The 26,124-nt window shown below is 32.6% G+C and overlaps 1 protein-coding gene across 2 annotated transcripts; it reads left to right on the forward strand.

The window, feature by feature from the left end:
• Positions 1-1,467: 1,467 nt before the first annotated feature.
• LOC110690003 (protein NLP6-like) lies at positions 1,468-20,647 on the forward strand. 2 transcript variants are annotated; one of them, XM_021866826.1, is made up of 8 exons: positions 1,468-2,388; positions 2,560-2,700; positions 15,889-16,463; positions 17,021-17,047; positions 17,162-18,005; positions 18,464-18,592; positions 19,181-19,238; positions 20,296-20,647. In XM_021866826.1, exons 1-7 carry the CDS (start codon positions 2,262-2,264, stop codon positions 19,207-19,209), a joined length of 1,872 nt encoding a protein of 623 aa, XP_021722518.1. In that variant the 5' UTR covers positions 1,468-2,261; the 3' UTR covers positions 19,210-19,238; positions 20,296-20,647. The 2 variants fall into 2 exon arrangements, with proteins under 2 accessions (XP_021722518.1, XP_021722520.1); XM_021866828.1 differs by having other exon boundaries at positions 20,314-20,647.
• The last annotated feature ends 5,477 nt before the right edge of the window (positions 20,648-26,124 follow it).

The following is a 26,124-nucleotide window of genomic DNA, read 5'->3' on the forward strand; positions in this document are numbered from 1 at the left end:
AATTTTCTTTTAGATCCTCCATCAAACTCTTCACGATCTCCACATATTTAGTGTAAATTGTGTTGAGTAAGTATCTGGTAGGAGATTAGCCCTCTACTCCTTCTAAGGTCGATTCATCTTGCCTTTGTATATGAGGGTCTAACGGTTCAAAAGATTGTGCCATGTGATCTGTGGGCAGTTGATTTTCTAGATCTGGTTGATCCTTTATAATAGTTTCAAGATTGTATTTAGATGAATTAACATCTTCTTAAGTACTTTACGTGTTAAACGCTTAGGAGCCATGGGAAAAACCACCAAATTAACAAAGTTAAATGGATTTTGTCTAGTTTTCTCCCACTGTGGTTGCCAAAAAAATTGTTGAGGTAAATATTGTTCTTTACCAACAAGTTAAATACTCTATCTTGTTCTAGAGTATTAGGGGGCTGCCCCTCGAGTTACCAGTTTCAAAGATTGATAACCATACGCTAACGTAAAACAAAGTAATAAGGAAGTCTTCCCAAAAATAAGGAAAACAAGTTAAATTGGTTAAAGAAATCAGTAGATGAACATATGACAAAAGGTATAAATGCATTCCAATAATTAAAGGATGGAGTCAGGTCTACAATTTTACAAGTTGAAGGAGAGGTTACCTCCATGATCATACAATTGGAAAAGACGAACGATCTTCAATACATGCTATGTGAAAGCTTAAAAGAAATACATTGGTTGTTGTAGATTGATTTGCTGATATCTTCTTTCGATCCTTGCACTTCTATTTATAGACAAAATGGAACGGTTATGGCTAAATTCCATAACTGTTGTACGGTTATGCTTCTTTAGTGCTAACACTTCTTTGAAAATTAAAATCATCCATTAGCCTCTTAATCTGGCCTATAAGTTATTGGGCCTTTACATAATACTAGCCCAGTTGCTGATATGTTTTGACCAATTCAACCCCAAAGGATTTCCGCTGATTCTAGGAACCTCTTAACTCGATCAAAGTCAAGAAAATCAAACAAAAAGTCAAAAACCTAATTTTTGGGTATAACAACTTCATACCATCATCAATTGGATCCTAAATGGTTCAAGAGCATATGTGATTCAACAATCTCATTGATCATGAAAATGGTGAAACTAAGTCCTTTATTTATAGTTGCCTACTTAATTATTTTATTCCTCATATCTTTTAAAATGATCAACTAATTGCTAAAATTTATTGGCGACTCCTTGCTCTGTTTTATTAAATTAAGGTCAAAGCTATACATCCAAATTCACCTGTTTCACATCTTTACAGGTAATTTTACCCTACAAATTGTAATATACACTTTTTTTTTTTTGGTCAAAATATTATCTTATTGTATGTAAGCCCTATATACACAAATCTGAGTTTAACAACCCAATAAGCCCCCTTATGCTCCAATCATTTTAAAACACACCATTTTTGCATTTGGGTACCCATAAACTCAAGGGGAAGTAGTAATGGAAGAATGTTATGTATTTGTAAATCAATAACATTGATTAAAATATTCTAAAAACACATAATAGAGAGAGAAAAGAAGAGAGAGATAAGAAGAGAAAGGTATATAGGTGGACTCCACATATTTTTTTTGTCAGATTGTCTCACGTGATGGGGACCACATGCTGATTGTTCCACTGAAAACTTATGTAGTACTATTGAATCTTCAGTGGTATTATTTATGCATAAATTTAGTACAACTGAATGCATATATAATCATATATAGTTTCATCGTATGTTCAATGGTATTATTTGATCATCCAATAATATCATGATATGTATGCGTTTGTACATATGTGCAATTACATGAATGTCCTTTGTTATGCATTTCTACATTGGTAACATTCCTCCTTTTAAGATCCCTCATAAACTCAATAAAGGCCATCAGATCCACAACCCAAAATGACTACTTTTAGGACACTGATTACGGTTTAATTACTACACATTAGAAAAGATATAGAATATAATTCCTAATCCAAACAATCATATAATCCAAATCTTATTTTAATCAAGGCGTCAAAGCTGACCTTTTCTTAATCTTACTCAGATCATCCCATTTCGAAATAGGAGGAAAGGTGATAGACAATCCAAAATTTCAAACTTTTACATCACCTTAATTGATAGTGACTAAAGAGGGTTCATTTAATCTTCCTCACATAAATGACCCTCTTCTTTGATTTATGCTCTAAAATGAACACTACTACAGTGCTTTTCTTACATCTTTTGACTATTGCAAGTGCTCCTAGAAACATTTTACAACATCACGATGTTGCTCACGCAAGAGCTCATGCTCGAGCCGGTGCCCGATGGGATCTTTACCTCTTATCCCTCATCCGATACCCAATTTCCTTCTTGGATGATGGTTGATGTTTTCTCAAACAATAATTCCGCCGGTAAGATCGATTTCTTCTTTCATTTCATGGTCTATATTGGTTTTGAGTTTTTTTGTTTTTTTTTTTCTTATCGTGTTTAATTCTTGTCATGCTGACAGTGTTATTTAAACTAGCAGCATGACAATTAAATCAAAGCTGACGATTTGTTGTTTTGTTTGTATGTGATTAAAGTCGAAAACGATGAAGCCTTGGGAACCCTTGGCAGAGTTGACGAGCCAACACCCACCGTTTCGCTTCCTGAAGAGCTAGTTCTGCCCTTTTCACCGGTTTGTAACTTTATTGACCAAGTCAACGACGATGGCTCCGGTAACGGTAAGTTTTTCACTTATTTCCAAACTGCTGGTGGTTTCATTTGTGTTACTAATTAAGAAAATAGAAAATATTTTTTTAATTAAAGATTATTATATTCATAGTTTTTCTAATTATGCTTTGATAGGCTATATAAAGTAAACCCTAATATGGGCAAATATGAATCTTTATTCGTCGATCAAATATATTGTCTCCTAGTAAAGCCCACCAACGTGATAGTGATAAAATATGAATATACAAAGTAGATACCAACAAAACACAAAGCAATAGTGATGGACTGATAGATTCATTATATGTTAATGATCAAATTTTTTTAAAGATGTTCTCATCGTATGGTATTGTTTTCCCTCAATTTATTCATTACAAATTTTCTGATGAATTCTTGTTTAGATTTTGTTAGGTGTTTTAGTTGTTTGTAATGAAGAGATTTTAATCAAAACTAGGGCATGGTTGATAATAATTTATTGATTTGCTTCTCTAAAAAAAAGGTTGTTATAGACTTATAGGTTCATAAATTAACATAGATAGAAAATGGTAGGAAAGATTCTCGCTCAGAAAAAAAGTAGAATAGTGGTTTTTTTTTTTTTAATTTTTTTTTTTGGGGTGTGTGTGTAGAATAGAGGATTTTGTAAGCCGAGCTTGTGCAACAAAAAGTAAGTAAAGAACAAAACATGTAAGCGTTTATTCAGTTTTGATTATTAATATTGTGACCAATTATCAATCCATTGGCTTTAATATAATGATCATAGTGGTACAAATTTGACCAAATGTTCTAAAATGTAATAATCAAATTTAATAATGTATTATACTTCCTTCGTTTATTTTTTAAAAGTTACTGTTGGGATTGAGCGAAATTTTAGGAGGTTTAATAAAAAAGAGTGTAAGAAAAAATAGTGGGTTATTATTTTTATTGAAAAGTAAAGTGGTGTGAGAGGGGAGCACAGACCATTGAAAGAGTGAGAAATGATAAAGTAAGGGAAAATGGGGACTATTAGTGGGTAAAGATATATTATTACACTAGATTAGTGTCGGTACAATGCACGATAGTAATAATCTTATTTCCCATGGTTAATTTGTGATATAATATAAAAATGAGGCAAGTTATGTGGAATAAACAAATGTAATAATGCATATAAGAATGATGAAATAATAAGGGAAAAATTATTAATACTACGATTGAGAAAATAAAAATTATTTTTGATCAGTTGTGTTAGAAATATTTAAAAATACTATACATTATATTACCAATTTATGATGCATGTTATTCCCAATAAAACTATACAATGTAGATGTCGTATGACTTTTTACTAATGAATTAATTTAGTTAAAAAAAAATACTATACAATGTTCTTCCAAAAAATAAGCTAAGTAGAATATATATTTTTTTTTAAAAAAATAAAAAATAAAAAAAGAAAACATAAAGCTGACATCGTATATTGTATTGATGGGAAAGTTTTTTTAATAATAGCTTGACATATGTCCAAGATGACCAATGTAAGCATGACCTGTTTTTTAATAACCTTTCATTGAGAGAAAGCTCTTCAAGCGCTTCGACTGATTCATGGTGGATTTACGTGGTTTTCTTCACTAAATCCTCTCATGGCTAGGAAAAAAAAAAAAAGGCAGCTTTCTCCTGCTCCTAAGCCTCAAACACATGAATTACTTGATTTTCTATTCAAATCGAGCTCCGTTTTGGATAATGCGGACTCTGTTCAAATTGAAGGTTTCAGCGACTCCTCGGCTGGGATGACGGCTAGGGTTCCGGCAGCTTCTAGCACACGTGAATCTCCTTCGCTGGGGGTCCGGCAGCGGCTCTTTTGCCCTCGATTGTTTCGCAACTCGACATCCCTGGTAAGTCCTCTAACGTTGTACCAGTAGCTGCGACTTCTTCGATGGTTGATGTCCTAGCTTCAAAATCGGTTCAATTCCTAATAGGTCAGTAGCTAATGATGTTGTTAAGGCTAGTAATAATGCTTTTGTTGATGGAAATGGGGGTTGTTCTTTTAGGTTTGCAGATTATGCAAGTGCCCTAGCTTCAAATTTGCTTAAACCCACTAATTGGTTAGTTGATAATGTTGTTACTAAGGCTAGTACTAATGTTATTGATGATGGAATGGGGGCGGGGAAGCTTTAATGGGAAGTTGAATGCCAAAGGGGCTGTCCTCTAATTCGTGGCTCCTTTGGTGAAAAACGGCAAGCCTATTGCTGTGCTTCCAAAGGGTGAACTTGCTGCAGGTACGAAGAAGTGGAGTAACACTATAATATTGTATGTTGTTGGTTTTATGCCTTCTATTGCTTCTATATATCGTTACTTTGCTCATCAATGGAGTAGTTTTGGTAAACCTCAAATCTTCTGGCATGATTATGGCTATTTCATTGTTTCTTTATCCTCTGCTGATGAGTTGAATGGGATTTTGTGTGCGGGTCCCAATATGGTTCATGGGAGGCCAGCAATTGTTAAGCCTTGGTGAGAAAATTTTGATTTTAGTGTTGAAGTGTTGCGTGTTGTACCTTTGTGGGTGAAAATTCCTAATTTGCCTCTTTGTTGTTGGGGTGTTGAAACTTTGAGTAGAATTGGTAGTCTTCTTGGGGTGCCAATTAGTGCAAATGAATGTACCTCAAGGCAATTAAGAGTGTCCTTTGCTAGGCTTTTGGTAGAGGTTGATGTCACTAAACCTTTACCTAAGTCAGTTTTGGCTGAAAACCCAAATGGTGAATTGGTGGAGCTTTGTGTTGAATTCGAATAGGTCCCCCCGTTTTGTGATCGATAAGTGTAACAAGGTGGGGCATTGTTGCGTGAAGGCTATGGATTCGGGGAAACAAGGTGGTGCCAATCAGAATACTTCTAATGTTCAACATTAGAATACCACTCAAGTTCCTCAAAGTTCCACTCAGGTTACTCAGGAGCAGCATAAGAAGGTTTGGGTGCAAAAAAAGAAGGATAATGTACCTCAAAATCTAGTGGGGAAAACCATTGATAAGGCTCTTAAGAAAAGGAAAGGGGTCGGCTATCTCTAGTATTATTCATAGTCCCAACTCCTTTGTCGTGTTGCAGTATGTCATTGATGCTGAGAATGCTAAGCTTGCTGGACCTAGTGAGGGTGGGCCCCCTTTAGGTCAACGATCATTGTTATTTGGAATATGAGGGGTCTTAATGATCCTACTAAAGTTGCTAATGTTAAGCAACTTATCTCCATGTATAATTGTGATGTTATTGGTTTACTTGAGACAAAAGTGAAAAAGAAAAAAAGCAAAGCTCTCCAAAGGAAAATTCACTCTGGGTTTTCTAATTATGCTTTCGCTCCTAAGGGGACAATTTGGATTGGTTGGAGGAATGATAGAATCTCTATTATATTGTTCAATCTCATGCTCAGTTTATCCATTGCATTCTCTCTTCTATTGATTGTAAAAGAAAGATTGCTTGTACCTTTGTGTATGGATTGCACTCTATCCATGATAGTAAGATGATGTGGGATGCGATTTCTAAGCTTGGGGTTATTTTTATTCCTTGGCTTTATTCTGGGGATTTTAACTCTGTTTTGAATAATGAGGATAGAATTAATGGCAACCCTGTTTCAGATTATGAAACTAGGGATTTTCACAAGTTTCTTGAAGACGTGAATTTGGTTGGAATCAAGACCGAGGGTGTGTTTAATTCATGGTCAAATAATACTCATACCGGCATTTGCACTTATTCTAGAATTGATAGATGGCTTGTGAATTTAGAGTGGTTAGAGTAGTTTGGCAATGTTGAGGCTATCTATTTACCTGCTTCTCTCTCTGATCACTCTCCTTTGCTTTATGATGTTTTTCCTTCCCTACCTGGGAAAGGAAAGCCTTTTCGTTTCTTGAATTGTATGATTACCCATGTTGATTTTCACAAATATATTCAGGATGCTTGGCAAGTTCAAGTTTCAGGTAGCAAAATGGTTAGAGTTTGGCTTAAGCTTAAACTGGTTAAAGCTAAACTCAAGGAGTTAAATTCTAGATCCTTTGGGAATGTTGATGGGAAAATTGATCAAGCATCTGATGAGCTTTGTCACATTCAGAACCAATTAGTTGTGCATTTCAATGATCCCAATTTGGCAATTCGAGAGCATGAGGCTATTCAGAAGCTTAAGTATTGGAGAAATGTTCAAGAGAGCATTTGGAAGCAAAATTCTAGAGTTGAATGGGTTCAACTTGGAGATTCTAATTCCAAGTATTTCTTCTCTGTGATGAAGCATAGGCAAGCAAGGAATAGAATTGATTCTCTTCTTAATGATCATTATATTCTTCTTCGTACTCCCTCGAATATTGAGAAGGCGATTTTGGGCTTTTATAAGTCTTTACTAGGCTCTTGCTCTAATTCTTTAACTGGTGTTAATTTGGCTACTTTGAGATCTGGTAAGCAGCTTTTCCCTTCTTCTCAACTTTCCCTTATTAGTCCTGTTTCTTGTGATGAGATTGATCAGGCTCTTAAGGGTATATCTGATGATAAAGCTCCTAGTATTAATGGTTTTAATGCTAAATTCTTTAATCATGCTTGGGATCTTATTAAGTTTGATATTTATGTTGTGTTCTTGATTTTTTGAACACTGGTGTGATGCCCCTTCAATGGAATTGCACCACTGTTACTTTGGTGCCCAAAGTTCCTAATGCTTCATATGTGAAAGATTTTAGGTCTATTGCTTATTGCTCTGTTCTTTATAAAATTGTGTCTAAAATCATAAGTGCTAGCTTGGGCGGGTCATTGGTGAGGTTGTGGATGATACCCAAGCAGATTTTATTCCTGGGTAGCATATTGGAGATAATATCCTTTTGGCTACTGAGTTAATAAAAGGTTACACCCACAAGTTCATCTCTCCTAGGTGTATGATTAAAGTGGATCTCAAAAACATATGATTCTGTTGAGTGGGGATTCCTTAAGGCAGTGCTTTGTGAGCTTGGCTTTCCTAGCTTTTTTATAAAGTGGATTCTTGGTTGCATCACTACGGTTTCTTTCTCTATTCTTATCAACGATGCTCCTTCGAAGCCATTTAAAGTTAAGAAGGGCTTGAGACAAGGTGATCCTTTGTTCCCCCTTTCTTATTTGCTATTAGCATGGAATATCTTTCTAGGTGCCTTCATGATTTGAGCTCTAATCCTAATTTTAATTTTCACCCAAGGTGTGAAAGTTGAAGCTTACGCACCTTATGTTTGCTGATGATCTCTTATTGTTTGCTAGAGGTGATTTGACTTCTCTTGATCTTTTGATGAAAGCTTTTATGTAATTCTCTCATGCTTGTGGTCTTTCTGCTAATTTAGATAAAAGTGAGGCTTATTTTGGTGGGAATTCTGATGATTAAAAGGCCCTTTTTCTCCAAGTTCTTGGTATGAGTGCAGGGTGTATTCCTTTCAGGTATTTGGGTGTGCCCTGGCCTTGTCATCAAAAAAGCTTTATGTGGGTCAATGTAAGCCCTTGGTTGCAAAAGTAACCTCAAGAGTTGATCGTTGGGCGGTGAGGTTCTTATCTTATGTTGGGCGGCTCCGACTTTTTCGAAGTTTTTTGTTTGGTATGAAAACTTATTGGTCTCAAATCTTCATTCTTCCTAAGAGAATCATAAAAGAAATTGAGGCTAGATTTTGATCCTTTCTTTGGGCCGGGAATTCTAATCCTACAAAAAAAGCTCTTGTGGCTTGGAAACAAATGCGCCTTCCTAAGGCAAGTGGTGGTTGGAATATTCTTGCATGGGAGGATTGGAACATCGCAGCAGTTTGTAAGAATTTGTGGGACATTTGCAATAAGGCGGATAATCTTTGGGTGAGATGGATCCATACCTATTATTTCAAGAATAAAGATATTTGGACTACTTCCCTTCCTCAAAAATGTTCTTGGGTCTTAAAGAAGATTCTCAAATGTAGGGAGGTGATTGAGAATTGTGGTGGGTGGGATGGTGTGAAGCAAAATGGAAAAGTTCAAATTAAGAAAATCTATAATGTTATTAGGAAACAATGTCCCAAAGTAAGTTAGAAGAGGCTTGTTTGCAATAATAAAGCTTCTCCTAAGAGCATCTTCATCTTGTGGTTGGCTATCCTGTATAAGCTGTTGACTAAAGATAGATTGATTTCTTAGAAAATGACTTGTGATCCTTTGTGGTTGCTATGCTTGCGTGAGCCTGAAAATGTTCAACATCCATTCTTTGGTTGTGCTTACTCTAGCAAGATTTGGTAAAAGGGGCTTGATTTGCTTCATCTTAGTAAGCCTATTTAAAGCTTTCAAATGGAGGTGGATTGGGCTTTGAGATATTGTAGGAAAGCGGGTGACAGGAAGAACTTGTTTTTGTTGTTTTTCTCCGAAATGGTTTATAGAATTTGGATTCAACGAAACTCAACCATGTTCAATGGTCACTATATTGATGCTAACTCCGAGTTTTGAAATATTGTTTTTAGAGTTGCTTGCAGGTGCATTGATGATGCCAGACAATTTCTTCTTCTTTGATGCTTTCTTGCTTGGTGGCTCTTGTTGGCCTTTGGGATCCTTGATATGGGGGTTGCTTTGGGTTGTACTTTGTGCAGTTGTTGGCTTCTTTTCTTGTTTCTTGCCTTTCTCTTCTTTCTTCCTCTCTTCTTCTCGATCCCCTTCTCTTCTCTTCTTCTTCTCTTTATTTTTCTCTTCTTTTTTTCTTCTCCTTTCTCTTCTTCTTATCTTTTATCCTTCTTTAAGGTTAGGCTGCCTGTTTTATATTGGCTGGTCTGATAGATTGCCACAACTTTGGTTTACTGTTAGCTGCCTCCCTCTTCCTGTTGGCTGCTTGGTTTGGGCTGGTTTGTGGCTATTGATGTTTGGTCTTTGGTCTGGAATTCTAGTGTGTTGTTGCCATTTCTCCACCTGCTGCTACCTGGTTGTTTGTTGATATGCTTTTAAGGCTGCTGCCTTATATGAGTTTGTCGTTGCTGCAGCCTGCTGCAAGGGTTGGTTGGTATAGGCTGTTGCTGCTAAGTGTAACTTAGGATGGTTGCTGTTGTTTGATGGTTGCTGCCTGGAACTCCTAGTGTGTGGGCTGCCTAGGTTTGTTGTAAGCTGGTGATGGAGTTGCTGCTTGCCCTTGCTCCTGCTGCTAAGCTGACAGGTGCTGCCTGTGGTGCTGTTGGTTTGCTTTGAGAAGTTACTACTGCTCGTGCTCCCTTGTCAAGCTGCTACTATACCTTGTTGGTGTTGCTACTTTGCTTTTTCTAGCGTACTTCTCTGCCTGTCTTTCATGCTATTTTGGTGCATTTAAATTTTTTCATAATGCTGCTTGCTGCCATTTGTTTTGTAATTGCTGCTAGCTGGTGTTCTTGTGTTTGTTGATCTTAGCTATATTTTGAACTTCTGTTTATTTACTATAGCCTGCTTTTGGCGTTTTGTCCTATTCCTTTGGTCAGGAATAACCATCCTAGAGGGTAGTTCCTCTACTTTGAGTTTAGAAGAGCCTTTGTTTGAAGCAAAATTCTTTAAAACCCTTTCTAGAAGGTGGCCTTTGAATTCTGCTTCTTGGCTGGCGGTTGTGTGCCTTTTGGGCGTTGGTGTTTGGGTTTATAGGCCTTTGGGCTATATGTTGTATGATTTGCTGCTATTTGCAGCATCTTTTGGTATTACAATTCTATTTACCAAAAAAAAAAAAAAAAAAAAAAAAAAAAAAAAAAAAAAACAAAAAGCATGACCTGTTTTAGTAATATTTAATAGATTTTTTGAAAGGAAAAAAAAAAGTTGTAAGTTGGTAAAATGATTACAGAAATATGTAATAGATTACTAACTCAATTATTATTATTTCATAAGATTTCAAATCAACACCATAAATATAGAAATGAATTTGTTTTTATTTTTTTTTAGTTTTTATTTTTTCATTGAACCCCGGCCCACTATTGTACAACTATATAATGATAATTTAAATGTTAATATTGTGTTTTTGGATTCGTTATTTTATACTCTCTATCATATTTCAACCTTCTAAATGATAGCTTATTCTCCCTTAAATTATAAGGTCTCAAAATCTTATGTAACTATTTAAGTAAATAGAACTTGAAATAAAAAGGAATATAATTATTATGAAGATAGTATATATATAGTTTTTTGAAACATTATAAAGATAAAACTCTCTTCGTTCTTATATGATAGTCCCTTATGAATCAATCACATAAAATAAGAAAAGAAGAATATTTGGAATCTAACATTAAAGTATAGAAAAATTTCATAATTAGTTTTGCCTTATTTAAATTATTTGATTTTTTTTTTTTGGGAAAGCATAAGTCATAATTGCATAGTTTAAGATTTCCAAATTTAGAGTCACGTCATCAATCCACAATCAATTAATTTATCAAAAAAGAATTTAATATGTATAAAATAGGATATAAAACTAATTTAAAAATGAAAAAATTTAATATGTATAGATCTTTTTGAAATACCCAAAATAGTATATGGGACTAACAAATAGAAACGGAGAGAGTATATAAGTTAGGTATAATATATTATTATAGTTGTATTAAAAAAATATTCCAAAAATAAAATATTTTGACTAAAAAGGGAGGGGAGTTTTGGAGGGAAAAAACAATACCAGGAAGTGACACTTATCATCCTTGAGTTTATTTTAATATTATAACTAGGTTAGAACCCATGCGATACACGGTTTATATAGAATCTATTTTTATAATTTGTACATTTAAAAATAATGGATAAATATAAATAAGAATTATACACCTTGTACAAAAATATTTGTAATTTAATAGTTTTATATTTTCATCAAAATTATGATTAAATGCATGTTCAACGTCGCCTAATATATATTTCAATGTAAGAGTCCATTTATTAGTGTGCTATATACAATTGTTTCATTTTAAAGATAAATTAATAGATTGTAGTTGTAATGTAGAAGTTTCTAATATTCAAATTTCAAAATTGTTAAATATGGTAGCTCAAAAAAAAAATGACATCATCCTTATAATTAGGCGGGAATAAATTTATTATGAGAGTGACATGTGAATAGTGATGATGTCAGCAACATTTTGTTTTAGTATTAGTTAATAGACTAGATTAGTCTCGTGCAATGTACAAATAATAAAATTTTCTATATTTATTTATTTTTTCATACCAAAATTAATAACAAAAAAATTTCCCAAAAAAAATAAAACATCAAATAAATAAATAAAATAGAGCTCATAGGAAAAATATATGATGAAAAGTGTACCTAAGGAAGAAAACTTAAATTATTATTGTTAAAGAGAATAGACTGATTTTTATTTCAAAATCTATAAATTTTACTAAAATAACAACCGCTGATGTCAACACTATCTACGTGACCCTTTCTTATTTAATTTTTTTCCTGCCAAAATGCAATGATGATGTCATATATATATATATATATATATATATATATATATATATATATATATATATATATATATATATATATATATATTTTTACCTTTTTGAGCTAGCTACCCTATTTAACATTGCTTTGAAAATTATATTTTCACCGTTTTGTTTTTTTTTTTTTTTTTTTTTTTGTTGCAACAGTTTAACTTTTACATTTCATGTGTTTCACTTTGACTAGCTTTGATGGTTTATAGTTAACCAAAAATATAGTCATGTGAGACCTTGTTTGATACTTATAATAATGTAGCTGACTAAAATTTTAATAAAATAAAATAAACTTCACAAAACAATAACATCATTTATAGTTTTGGAGGGAAAATTTTAAATGACAACTAGACATGTGTCTAATTTTAAAATAGAACTAGGTTAAGTCTTGTGCCATACACGGTTATAATTAAATTTTACAACAAATAAATTATAAATAATGGTGTTAATTCAATAATTATTTATCTAATAAAAATTATTTGTAACAAAATAACTTGAATTTTAGTTTATATCAATACCAAATACGTAAAGGTTATTGAATTGGATTGTATACAAAAAAAATATAATAATGAAAATTAGAAGCTATAAGATTTAATATAAGAAAATTAAAATATTAGCTTAGGTTAGTACCCATATACGAACTCATATACATTTATCCTTAAATTGTTGACACACTTTGACCTGCATAATGTGAAAATTTAGTTGATTTTATTTTACTTTAGAATGATTAGTATTCCTTAATAGAATTTTTAAATATATTTTTAGTCAGTAGTAGAGGTTTTTATTTTTAAATAATCACATTAATATTTAAAGTAATTAGATTAAATTTTTCAATATATGTTATGTATACTATAATGAAATGATTTTGTTCTTATAAACGCTATTTTTTTTTTAATTAAAATAAATTTTATTGGCAAATGATAAAAGTTGGACAAAAAAATTGATATTGATAATATTATAATAATCTTGGAAAATAATATATTACAATACCTTATTTTTAATCTATGTTAGTATTTTTGTAACTAAAAGTTTCCTAGTATATAAAATATATGTAAAAAGAAAATTGAGTATAATTGGATTAAATATGTTGTCAAAATGGAAATAACTATTATCGTTGGTTATAAAATGAATGTCATTAAAATATGACAACAAAAAAAAAAAAAAAAAAAAAAAAGGAGGAAAGAAAAAAGAAGGCGGGAAAATTTTTAACTAGGAAATGACAAGTGTCATTCTAGGTTTCGCCTTTAGTATATAGTTATTATCGATGATGTCAGCGATTGCTAGTTTAGTATTAGTTATCGATATTATTGATTGAAAAGATTTTCAAAAGAGGAAGTGTCGCTTTTAAAAGAAAATGGACAAAAATAGCAATTGTAGTTTTATTAAAAAAAAAAAAAAGAGGAGTATGAAGGTTTCAAATTAGGATGTGTGCACTCGAATAAGCGGCTAAGAGTGCTATATTCGTTCACTTGAATTTTATTTATGTAAAAATAAGTGAGCTTATTTGAGCTTAATCTATCAAAATTCTTTTTAATTGTATATTGAATATTTTTTTTTTGACGAATCGTAAATTGAATTAGATAGCCTTAAAGTACTTATGTTCTCGTATCTAAATAAAGTTATGACCCTTCTCCGACCCTTAATTTTCTTAAATACAAAATCTATTAACTATTAATAAAACAGAAAATTGCTGACATCATCCTCTCCTCAAACTGTATATGTGTCGCTCTCTCATAAAAAAATTTCCCGCCAAATGCACTTATGATGCCATGTAGTTTTTTGTTTTTTTTTTTTTTAGGAATTTGTTATTTTTTTAATTCTTTTTCATTTCAATCTTTTAACTGCGTCAGTAAATAAATAAATATATATTTTTTTTGGTTGATAAAAAATTGATATTGAACTTAAACTTTTTAGGTAACTGGTAACTATGTGGTTTTTTTTTTTTTAAAGGTTTTAATGTTATTTGTGTGCGTGTGTGTGTTTTTTACTAAGAATTGTGCAAGCATCCTAGCTATGAAGTCATGTACTATTAACATGAATGTTTGTTATACAAAAATGAACTAATGTTGTCGGTATTTCCAAGGTGTTTCTATTTATTTAAATTAAGATTGATAGAGTTTAATAACATAATCCTAGGCCTTAACCATTAGCTTCAGCTTTTAGTTGAGTTGGTCATTCAATAAGGATCTTTAAATTATAAGTATTTTTATTTTGTATGTTGAATTCTTAGGTAGAGTGTATAAATTCGTATGCATATGGTTTGATTAGATTAGATTGACATTCATTTTTATATTTTGTTACAGCTCATGTTTTAATGATGATAAATATGTTTTAATGATCTAATTTATAAGTATTTACGGAAAAATAATAATAGAAATAAGCTATTTCATTTCAATAAATCCATGTATCGCACAGGTTTAATCTAATAAATTAAATTAAGGTGAATAGTGTAAGGTAAAAGGACTGTTGAACGGTGTTGAACACAAATATTTCGGAATTTCTGGTTAAATAATGTTAACAAACCTCTCCAACTAAACCAAACTAGACATATCATCACATCTTTGGCTTTAATATAACCTTTTGTTTGCTATCTAACTTCACCCCACCCCGCCCCTAAACTCTCAAATCTATCTCTCACCATATGATTCCATAGGTTTCCTAATCTATTCCACTCATGTCAAAAACGACCCTAATTCATCAAATAATTCTAAATTGGTATGGGATATTATATCTATAGTATTCATACCTGTATGGTATGAGATTCTGTATTAATAACTTTATAGTTCAACTTAGTGAACTTATTGAACTAAACGACCTTTAAATGACGAAAATATAAGGTGATAGAATAATGATAATTATTAGGAAAATAACGAACATTATGTCAGTTATTTGGGACGAAGGGAGTAAAAAGACAGGTAAGTGATTTCCATATAGTAATTGCTCTAGTGCCCAAAAAAAAAAAAAATTTCAAGGCTGATCAGTATGAAATTCCTACACTGTAGCAATACAATAATAAATCATATACTTATATGTATGAAAACCTTCTAGGATATGGAACACAAACAGCTGCCAACTTAAATATTTAATAAACTTCAATGAAGTATCACTACTTCACTAGTTCTTCAGCTTCAGGTAGCATAATGAAAAATTATACTTGTATATTTTTATAGCATTGTGCTTTAAATAAAATATTTAACCATTTGGTAAATAGTCTTACTAACCAATTTATTGTTAAATAAGTTTATTATATCCTGTTTTTTACTTAGTTTGGTATCTGGTTGATAAAGCTGATTTTATTAGCTAACTGACTAACTGGTTACATTTTTTTTTTTTTTTTTTTTTTGAGGGGAGACTAGCTGGTTACCTTAGATGCTATTGATGAAAGAACTCTTACAAAAAGCAGGTTTAAAAGAAGTTGTTAAATACGAGCATTACCTTGATTATTGAACTTCAATAAACCTTTTAAATCATCAATTTTTCAAGCACAGAATATTACTGATCGATTTCAGTTGTCATACCACCCAATTGCTCCCAAATCACTAAAATTCAATCAATTCTCTCTTTACCAAACACGGCCTATGTATTTGTTTTTGTATTTACATTTTTACTTCCCTTCTGTACATATAATTTCTATGTTCAATATTATTTTATTAATTTTTTAAAATGGTATATATTTTCCTTGGTTTTCAGAGTTCCAAACAAGCAAATGAGCCACAAGTCTTTAGCTGTACCTACCTTCTAATGTGCAAAAATTAACATGATCAGTTTACATTAGAAGTTCTGCTATTGTTGTGCTGTTATTCTTATTTTCATTTTATATAATAATCTTGCAGTTAAGCTTCTTGCTGAACAGAACTTGGAGAAAACACTTTTGGATTTCAAACCACAATTAAAGACTAATCAAATTGTAGCTGCTCAATTATGGTTTCCAACACAAATTGTTAAGACAAATGTTCTAAGATCTTCACAGCACAATATACCTGGTTCATGGACCGATGATAAACGGTTCATGCTAGATGTGACTGAGGGATACTTGTGTGAATCGTTAACCCGAGTTTATTCCTGTGACAGAGAGACTAAAACCAGTAGCTCGTTTAGCATCATTGACACCCTTATCCCGTACTTGTCTACTACGAAAGAGGTGACTTACCTCCTAAATAGGCAAGTTTCGGTCTCTGCCTTTCAGCTTAGGCGCCCTCAATGGGCGCCTAACTTGCATGTATACAAGTCTCATCATCGAAATGGCCCGAAACCAAGTATCACCATGGAAAACTATTTCATTTGTGGAACTTTGGCAATACCTGTGTTTTATCCTTATACCAATCAATGTGTTGGTGTTTATGAACTTGTTATTGCATCTACCGAAATTGACCTTGTTGTCGTTGATATAATCTGCAATCATCTAAAGGTTAGACTCATTTCTTTTATGTGTATCCTAAGTTCTCTTCTATTATTTCTAAATCGATCTGTACCCTGCTGTCTCATTTTACTTGCTGTGTTTGACCAATTTCAGTTAGAACTTTCTAGCTAAAATGGGGCAAGTAAAATAAGACAAAACCATTATAATGTTGAAGAGAGATGTTCCAAATCCATTAGCTACCCTATTTCTTTAGATTTTTGTTTTGATCTACTAATCTACTATTGTGAGATAAATGTTACAAAGGTATGTATAAGATTAGCTAAAATTGGATAATGTTTGAGGACACGATGAAATAAAATTGTTGTGCAAAATATTTAGTAGCTGCATGTCTAAAAAGAAGGGAACAATTTGTATGCTGACATTTTAAGTGTTCTACTAAAAGTCTAAATGATAAGGTGATAATGTGACAATGCAAAACTCTTACATCCGCAACTAAATATGATGGAATATGTCAAATTGTTTTCATCAAAACAATAATTAGGCTGAATACTTGTAAAAATTATCTTACCAATATGGTCAAATTGATAAAGTTTAATGTTTTACAGGCAATAAACCTTCGCGCAGACACACAGGTAACACTCTCCTTTTGAACTTGTGTCATTTACATAAAACAAGCTAATAAAAAAATGGTCTTTTGAGCTAATATTTACCTATCGTATTGCTCAATATATAAGTTTCATTTACAGTTTCACTACCAACCTCGGCAAAGATTGCTAGCAGAGATCTTGAAAGTGATGACCAAAGTATGCAAAGATCATGATTTACCTCTAGCACAGACTTGGATGCCTTGTACATGTCCTGGTCGAAGCTGCAATTCGCAGCAACTTTGCATGTCGAATGCAGAGTTGCCTTTTTACATGATAGACTCTTCCTATTATCCCTTTTGGAGAGCAGGCGCCATGTATCACATGTCTGAAGGACAGGCGGTTGCAGGCACGACATTTTCATCAAAAGGATTGTGTTTTTGTAGAGATATCACCCGGTTTCCTGACAACTTCGCCTTGGTGCCTTTGTCACGTAAATTTAAGATTAATTGCTCCTTGGCTATTTGCTTAGGGAGTGCATACGCGAGCAACGATGTCTATATCGTGCAATTCTTTTGGCAAAGAACCTTGAAAAATACGATAGAAGATGATGATCGAAAGGTCATGGATATTACAGCCTCAATGAAACAACAATTTGATAAATTAAACCTGGTTTCGCCTACGTATGAAGAGTTCGAGGCAGAAACGGAGAGAGTTAGTTATCGTACAAAGCTCATCAACGGTGAGGGTAACAGAGATGATTTTACATTCTTACCGAGTACAATGACAGGGAAAGAGAACACTAAAGTAGACATGATACAACCAGAGGAAATCCCTTCAAATATTTTTATTGATCAAGAACACAATTCAATAAATCTTGGAATAATTGAAGTTGTCGAATGCAAAGTTACTAAACAAGCGAGGAAGAAAAGGTTCAATTTGTCCATGGAAGATCTGGAGCCGTATCTCAAAGGAACAATAAATGATGCAGCCAACGACCTTGGAAGTAAGCATTTATATATCTCTAACTAGTCAGTAAGCTAATTGTCTTAAAGTGTATAAAAACTCATCCAGGCTTCAACTATCAGCTTAACCCTTTGGATTGAATTTGTCTATTAACATGGTATTAGTGTCAACGTCACACAAAGGTCACGAGTTCAAATCTCATCCACCCCCATACATCCACATTTCAAGTTCAAAGGGTTTTCAATCATGTGAGGGGACATGATAGAGTATAAAAACCAATCTTAAACTTCTATAATCGACTTAAATTTTTAATTGAGTAGGTCCTTTAACATTGTCTAATCAATAAGTGTCTAGTCATTGACAACATTAACAAATACCATTCTGAAGGTGTTTAGTCTCATTAATCCTCATTGCCATTCAAAGGTCCATGTCATCAATTTATGTGGTATCTTTTACCATGTTTAATACTAATAGATGCAATTGCATTCTTGTATGCAGTTTCAAAATCCACCCTAAAGAGAAAATGCAAGGGATTGAAAATCAAGAATTGGCAAGATGAGCGAAGGAAAAAGGGTATTGGTGTTCCCGCAAGGAGGAAAAGAGCAACTAAGCGTAATTTACTACAAGGTATTAATCTAAATATATAAAATTAAATCAATGTTATTTCATTATGATTCTTAAATATGGGAGATCTAGGGTTTTTAAAACGAGTGTTTTACTTATAGATATTGATATTAAAAGCTTGAGCGCTCCATAAAGGAAGTACAAGTAGACGTAATAAGCGAAATAAAAGAAAACCATCATTATACATATTGATTTTATTAGGCAAAATTAGCCTCAACACCTTGAAACATAGCTTAGGTGCGCCAAGCACCCCAATCTTTGAATAGAGGCACACACCAGCTATTAATTGATGTGCAATGCATGCTATTAATCGCTTTTTTTGGCACTCAAACTAAGTCATCTCTACTAATAAATGGCACACGTTGCACCTTTGTCAATAGTTGATGGTGCGTCTGCTACTAGACAGGGTTCAGGGTACATGGTGCACCCAAGCTATATTTTAGGGTGTTGTGGCCAATTTTGTCAAAAAAAAAAAATCTACTGCAACTATAAGGATTACATATTTCATTACCTTAATGTGGATTATATATCTTCTCTTTGTTTTTCGAAAAAAAGTTTACTAATTGTTCAACTCTTTAATATTTTATGTAGAGATGGAACTCGTAGAAGATGATATCTAAGAAGGTTTAGTGAGAAAATAGCTAATAAGGTATGTATTTATGCCTTACTTAACTTTGTTCAAGAAAATTTAAATATAAGGTCTTGTTCTTTTTAGCTTATTTTTGCTGAATTGAAATTAATTTTACTAGTTAATATTTTTCTTAAAAGTCAAAGTTTTTTTTCATTAAAATTATTTTGAGCGAACAGGGAAAAATTGAGATTTTTTTTACAACTTTTTCTTATTAATGAATAGATAAGTAATGAATATCTGAGGTAAATGAATGATTTAGAAAAAAAAAATTAAAAAAAAAAAATAATAAATAAAAGATAGAGTTTAGGAGGAAATATTCATTCAAAAAAAACTCTAATTTATTATAGGTACTATTTTTGTGTCCGGGTGATGCCCAGATGCTTGATAAAAATTTAGAATAAAGATTTTGGATTGATTGTTAAATACGATCATATAATCCCTTTTGATGATGTAGGATATTTAGACATACTGATTTGAAATATATTTTATTGACATAAATTATTTTTACTGAACTAAAAGTATTTTTATCAAAACAAAAATTATTTTTCATGATTAAAATTTATTTTCACTAATTCTATATTATTTTTTTAAATAAATTAAATATATTATTAATGGATCTTATATTAATGAACTTTTTAAAACAAATTTTATGATGGAAATAGTACCGAAGTATAAGATATATATTAAAAGTTATGATTAATTTTGTATATATGAATTATTAGAAGTATATCGATAATAAAACCCAATACAACTTTTTTATCTTTAAAAAACTATCCAAACTTCGCTTACTTAGCATCATATGTATCATAATAATATCTATTTGTCGCCTACGTGGTGTGACACTTGGCAAAACACTAGAATGCCAAGTGTCGCTCTCTCGTGGCCTGACTGCGTGACCGGCTTTATTTATTAGTGATTAAAATACCAAGTGCCGTTGTCTCGTGACCTGACTGTAAGAGCGACTTTATTTATTAGTAATATGATATGATATAGAGGATATACAATAATGAAAGCACTACTTTTTTTTCTTCTTACTTTTCGTTCCCTAACATGTGCTATGTTTTATGTGGTGCATGTTGTCCATCTTTGGAAGGCATGTGATCAATGATCCAACTTTGTGGAGGAGCTGATCTCTTAACAAGTCTCTGGTATTTCCATTTATTTTGAATGGGTGTACGTCTAAATGTATCAATAAATTTTTATCGTATTTAATTGCATAATAGGTATTGTAAGTTATACTCCAATGGATTATGTAGTGAATTTATGTATGTAGAAGTGTGCTTATGTTTTATTTTTTCTTTTTTCGAAGAACCAAGATTAAAGCATTCTTATGCTTTCCAAGATTAAAAAGGGTGAGTGTATTTCGTAAATAACTAATACCAAATTATACTTGTGATAATGTATGTAATTATATTTTTATTTCGTTACGTTACTATGATTGGTCGCACGTTTTGTGTGTTGCTGCCAACAATATGAGGCCGCTTATAAAAGAACAAACTAACCTTTATAACACTGACCGAGTAACCCCTGTAATATTGTAAGAGTAACCTCTGTAATGCTGTAAAAGTAACACTACTTATAACACTGACCGCGTAACCCCAATAACACTAACGAAGTAACCCTTGTAACAGTGATTAAGTAACCCTTATAACACTAACGAAGTAAACCCCATATAATTTGTCACACCATGTTGTTAGCTATGTATAAGAAGTTTTGATTGGATTATTATTATTATTATTATTATTATTATTAGTAGTAGTAGTAGTAGTAGTAGTAGTAGTAGTAGTAGTAGTAGTAGTAGTAGTAGTAGTAGTAGTAGTAGTAGTAGTAGTAAATAAGTAAAGGGAGAGGTGATGGTGTCCCCCTAAAATACCCATTATGCCTCGTAATAGATTTTGGGAATTAGTAATAGCTACTCTCGAGACTAGGGATGGCAATCTAGTCCAAATCCGCCCTTAGTCCGATCCGATCTGAAGAAAAAAAAAATCTGAATTGTAGGCGTCATTTGAAGCGCGCCTACATTAAGTATGTTGTGAATATGCTTGGCACTCATTGGAAGTGGGAATTGACATACGATTAGGGACAAAGAAAGTAGGGAGCAGCCAACAAGTTTTTAAGGAACTTGTAAACCGTTCACGGATCATAAAAGGCAACCACGATTAAGGGACAACGAAAGGCAACAACGATTGACCCGTGAAGGTTACACCCCATTCATAATCTATGAGATTACTAACTCCATATGGTTCGGAACCACAAAAGGAGGATTGGGGATGATGGTACGAAGTGAGTCATGAAGTCACATTTGTCGTATTGACCTCTACTTGATTCTTTTTGTGAAAAGTAATTCTTGCGATCTCAAAGGCATACAAACAAAGATTCAATTTGCTCCAATCTATATTTGGCTAAATTGGTTGAATGTTAATGCAACATATAATTCTAAAATATTAGTGATCACTTAATTAAACAAAAAGATTAAAAACGAACCTAAACCGGTTGTCCAAATTATCTTATTAGGCGTTATATTCAATTACATATTCCCTTTAAACATGCAATATGGTGATCATAAATATAATAAAACCAACATCAACTTTGGAAGCACGCAATTTAACCATAATATTGTCACTCAAATCAAAACATAATAACCCTAATCATGATACTAGCAATTAGAATAAAAATAAGTAATTAAATTAATTAATTACTTACGTTCCGCACACTTCTTTAAATTGCTACATCATGAACAAATTGTTGGTAACTTCAAAGCATAATAAAATCAAATTGAAATTAAATTAAATAAAAGTAGAATTGATTTGGTCCAAACCCTCGATCAATCGGTTCTACCTTTCACGCCTTGGTTTAAGTACAGAACTTCGGGTGTTGTATGGACTCCTTGGAGTACTTAGGAAAGGAATGGTGTAATTAGGAGAATAGGTTTAACGCTTAGAATAAGAGCGAGAAGAATTAGAATGTGTGTTGGTGCCTCGAAACTAAGAAATCAGCCTCGTATTTATAGAGAAAATATGAGTGGTGAAGCACGAAACCCTAGAATTGAAGCACCGCAAAGAAATTAAACCTAAAATTTGTCGTGTCAAGACAGAATTCGCCGTGACGCGGCAAATGTTGCCGTGGCGCGGCAGAAATTGCCGTGTCGCGGCATTTTGGTTTTCAAGAAAAATTGTCTAGTTTCATTTTAATCTTTAAATTTGCATTAAGCACGTGATTCATTAGCCCACCGTTTCAGAAGTTACGGACTTATTTCAGGCTTAGGGTTTTTTATTTATTAATCGGTCTTAATTAATAAATAACACGAAATGAATTAAAAAGGGTTTGGGCTGAAATATGAATTGGACTAAGTTTGAATAAACATTTGGACTGATCTGTTGACTGATTTGCAGTCTATGTTTGACTGAATGTGGGTTTTAAGCACTCCCAAGATTAAATACTTGACCCGACTAATAATGACGGCGAAAGGTTGTTCATCATCGGGTTTGGCTTTAGGGAGATATTTTTATGTGTCTACACGAAGCGAATCCGAGAAATAATCATCTGAATCCGACTTTGTTTAAAAAATCCGACTCCGAGTCGGAGGAGGGTCGGAGTCAGAGTATACTTAGAATCCGACTTATCCGATCAAACTACGACTTTTCTATGAACTTATATATATTTTTTTATTCGATTCATGAAGTTATACGTCTTTGAAGTTGATTATATATAGGTTGTTATTGATAATTGGGTCAAAATTAAATTTAAAGTCAAAGTTGGAGTCGGATTGGAACGAATTCGGAGGTTGGACATTTAAGTCGGATTCTTGGAGTTGAATATTGGAGTCGAAGGTGGAGGCAGATTAAAAATCCGATATATTGTAGGGTTGGAGTCGGATTTTGCATAATCCAATCCAAATCCGATCTATTTCCATCCCTACTCAAGACTAGCTATTAAATTGTGGTCCCCCTGTCAAACAACAACGTTTTAAGGCTTTTACAATTAATAGAAGCGAGTAACGTCATGTGTCAGATATAAATACAGGTTTAAAAGCGAAAATACTAGTTTTTTTATTTTCAAAACAATAATACCATTTTTTTCATTTTCAAAACCACAATACTCTCTATTTTCACTCAAAACCCCCATAACCATTCTCAAAAATCCTAAAGATCAGAAACTTCATTCATGCGTAAACATGGATATTAGAGAAGAACTTGAAGGTGATAACACTCAATCAAAAAACCAGCATTCAAAAAACAAGGTAATTTTAAAACTTTCACTAATTTAATTTGTAATAACCCGTATTTTTATACAGTTTATAAATTAAAGTATTATTTTATAAATGTATTTGCATTATTTGAAATCTATTATTTATGGTATTGTAATATTTTCAAAGGTTTATTTAAATAAAACCCATCTATTAATTTATTAAAATAATTTATTTCTATATTAACAAACTTTGGGGCAGATTTAATTTATAAAGAATCTTAGAGTCAAAGGATTTAAAAATAGAGTCAACACCTACTTTGAGTGGGAGTATGATTCATTAAGGGTAAATAGGGAAAATAAAGTAGGAAGAGGGTTTTAGAGAAAAGTATAAATACACACCCAAAAGCAAAAATCAGATTTTACCCAAGGTGATAATACCTTAGAAGTAAACCCACTCACTTTCTCTCTCTCTCTCTCTCCTCCTATTTCTTTTTCTTTATTTTTCCCCTCCCCTTTCACACCATACGCACCACCCATGGCACGATGGTAAGCTATCGCCACCACCATCATAGCTGGCTGATGAGTGTAATTTTATGACACCCTTAGGGTAGGTTTTCCTTTAGTTTTAATCTCTTTTTAATCGTTTTTGGCATGTTTTAGCTAAGTTTTACTCTTAAGTCTCGTATCTTCGTTTGCTTGAATAAATGCCCCTTTTATGTAGAGTTTCCTTTGCTTTTCCTTGTGCGGTTTTATTTCTTCTACTTTTCTTCCATGATGCCTTTTTGCAGGTTTCCAAGGCTTGTCCTTTAGGAAAGAATCAAGAGAAGTGTACGGAATTTTTCAAACTCATCATTGAGCCCCACTGTGTTCATGCTTTTAGGCATGGCGACGTTCCAAGGAAAAGAAGCTACAGATAAAAGAGTCGCCAACAAGTTATAGGAACTTGTAAACAGTTCACGGGTATGAAGGTTACATCCCATTTACGATCACGGAGATCACTAACTCCGTAGTGGTCCGGAACCATGACTAGATATTCGGGGATGATGGTACGAATCCAACCTAAAAGAGATAGAACCTGCCGTAAATAGACCTCGATTTAATTCTTATGATATTCATGTGCGCTTTCCAATCAACATACATATATCAAATTAATCCTAAGCATATTTAATCTACGTTGGTTGATGATTAATGCACCATTAAATCTATTATTGGTGATCACTTAAATTAAAATCATATCAGCCTAAATCAAATTATTAATTATCTTATTAGGCGTGATTTCAAGTACAAATTACAAAAGGGGCATGACCAAGCAATAGCAATAAACCATGAATAATCAAGCAACATATGATTAATTGACACTACAATCATCATCATAATAATATCATCAAAACATCGTTAATAGCAAGATCCTAGGCATATTTCTAAACGAATTAATAACAAATCCTAGAATGTCACTAATAATAAAGTCAAAGCGTTATTTTTATTTAGATGATATACTACAAGAGGGGTGAATTGTAGCATGTTCCTAGTTATTAATTTTTTCGGAATATAAAACAGATTGCTTTTAGGAACTTAGACAATGCAAAGAGGATTTTACGAGGAAACCATCCAGGGCCTTACTGGAAGTAAAACCTCGACCCTCCAAGGGATTTCAAACCAAACCAATCGAATATAATAGGCCAAACACTCCTAGTTACAACCTATTACAACCAGGCCTTTCTCACAAGTTCCTGACTGAACTTGCTAACTAGTTCCTACCCGGAACTCGCCAAGAACGTGAATGTTCTTCACTCGACTTGAATCCCAGATTCAAGTCCCCAGTAGTACTCCCGGAGCACTACTAACTCGACCTCACCCTAGAAGCTCACACTTAGAAATATTTCAATTACAATAATGAGAATCCTCACGAACTCTCACACCCCAATATACAAAACATTCAAAACCCTTTTTCCCTTTACTAGATCTAAAAGAATAACTCTAAATACATATAAATGAATAAAGAGATAAAACTAATATGTTGGACACCCGAGATCTGTCTAGACTGACTAGAAGAACTGAAACCAAACCCTGACTGGACCTTTGACCAAGAGGACTAACTTAGCCTCGTGGTGAAGGATGAAACCATTAAGCATGACCACTGCACTTTGTGTGCCTCAAATTTAAATGAATATATGAGCATATTTATAGTACACCCAAATAATTCTTTTCGTAAAAGATAAGTTTTATCAAAAGATATGTTTAAAAGATATTTTCTAAAAATATATCTTTTTGTTAAGAATAAATTCTGTCAATAATAAAAAGATATACTTACCATAAAATCAGATTTTATTTAAAACTTATCTTTTAGTTAAAATACTTTCCAAATAAACTCATCTTTTTTCCAAAAGGGATTTATTAGAAAATAAATTATTTTTTTTATTCAGTAAAACCAAATCCCTAAAATATATGCACGTATTAGGTAAATTTATATATCATTAAAACTAACTTTTAAGGACGTGTAGACTTAAGTTCATATTAGGTTCCGAAGCTCTAAAAGTCTCTAAGTTCCTGACTAACAAGTCAGTAACTATAATTTCATTGACTGTCTGGAGTTCACCTTGATTTTATTGACTTGTTCCAGACTGATTTTTATGTCTAACATACTTACATAACTCCTAGAGCGATATACTTCAATTTCTCCGTCTTCATGTTGCTTCTCTGAAACTCTTGTTCTGGA

This window comes from Chenopodium quinoa, unplaced genomic scaffold (genome assembly GCF_001683475.1).
Source record: "Chenopodium quinoa cultivar QQ74 unplaced genomic scaffold, ASM168347v1, whole genome shotgun sequence".
NCBI lineage: Eukaryota > Viridiplantae > Streptophyta > Magnoliopsida > Caryophyllales > Amaranthaceae > Chenopodium > Chenopodium quinoa.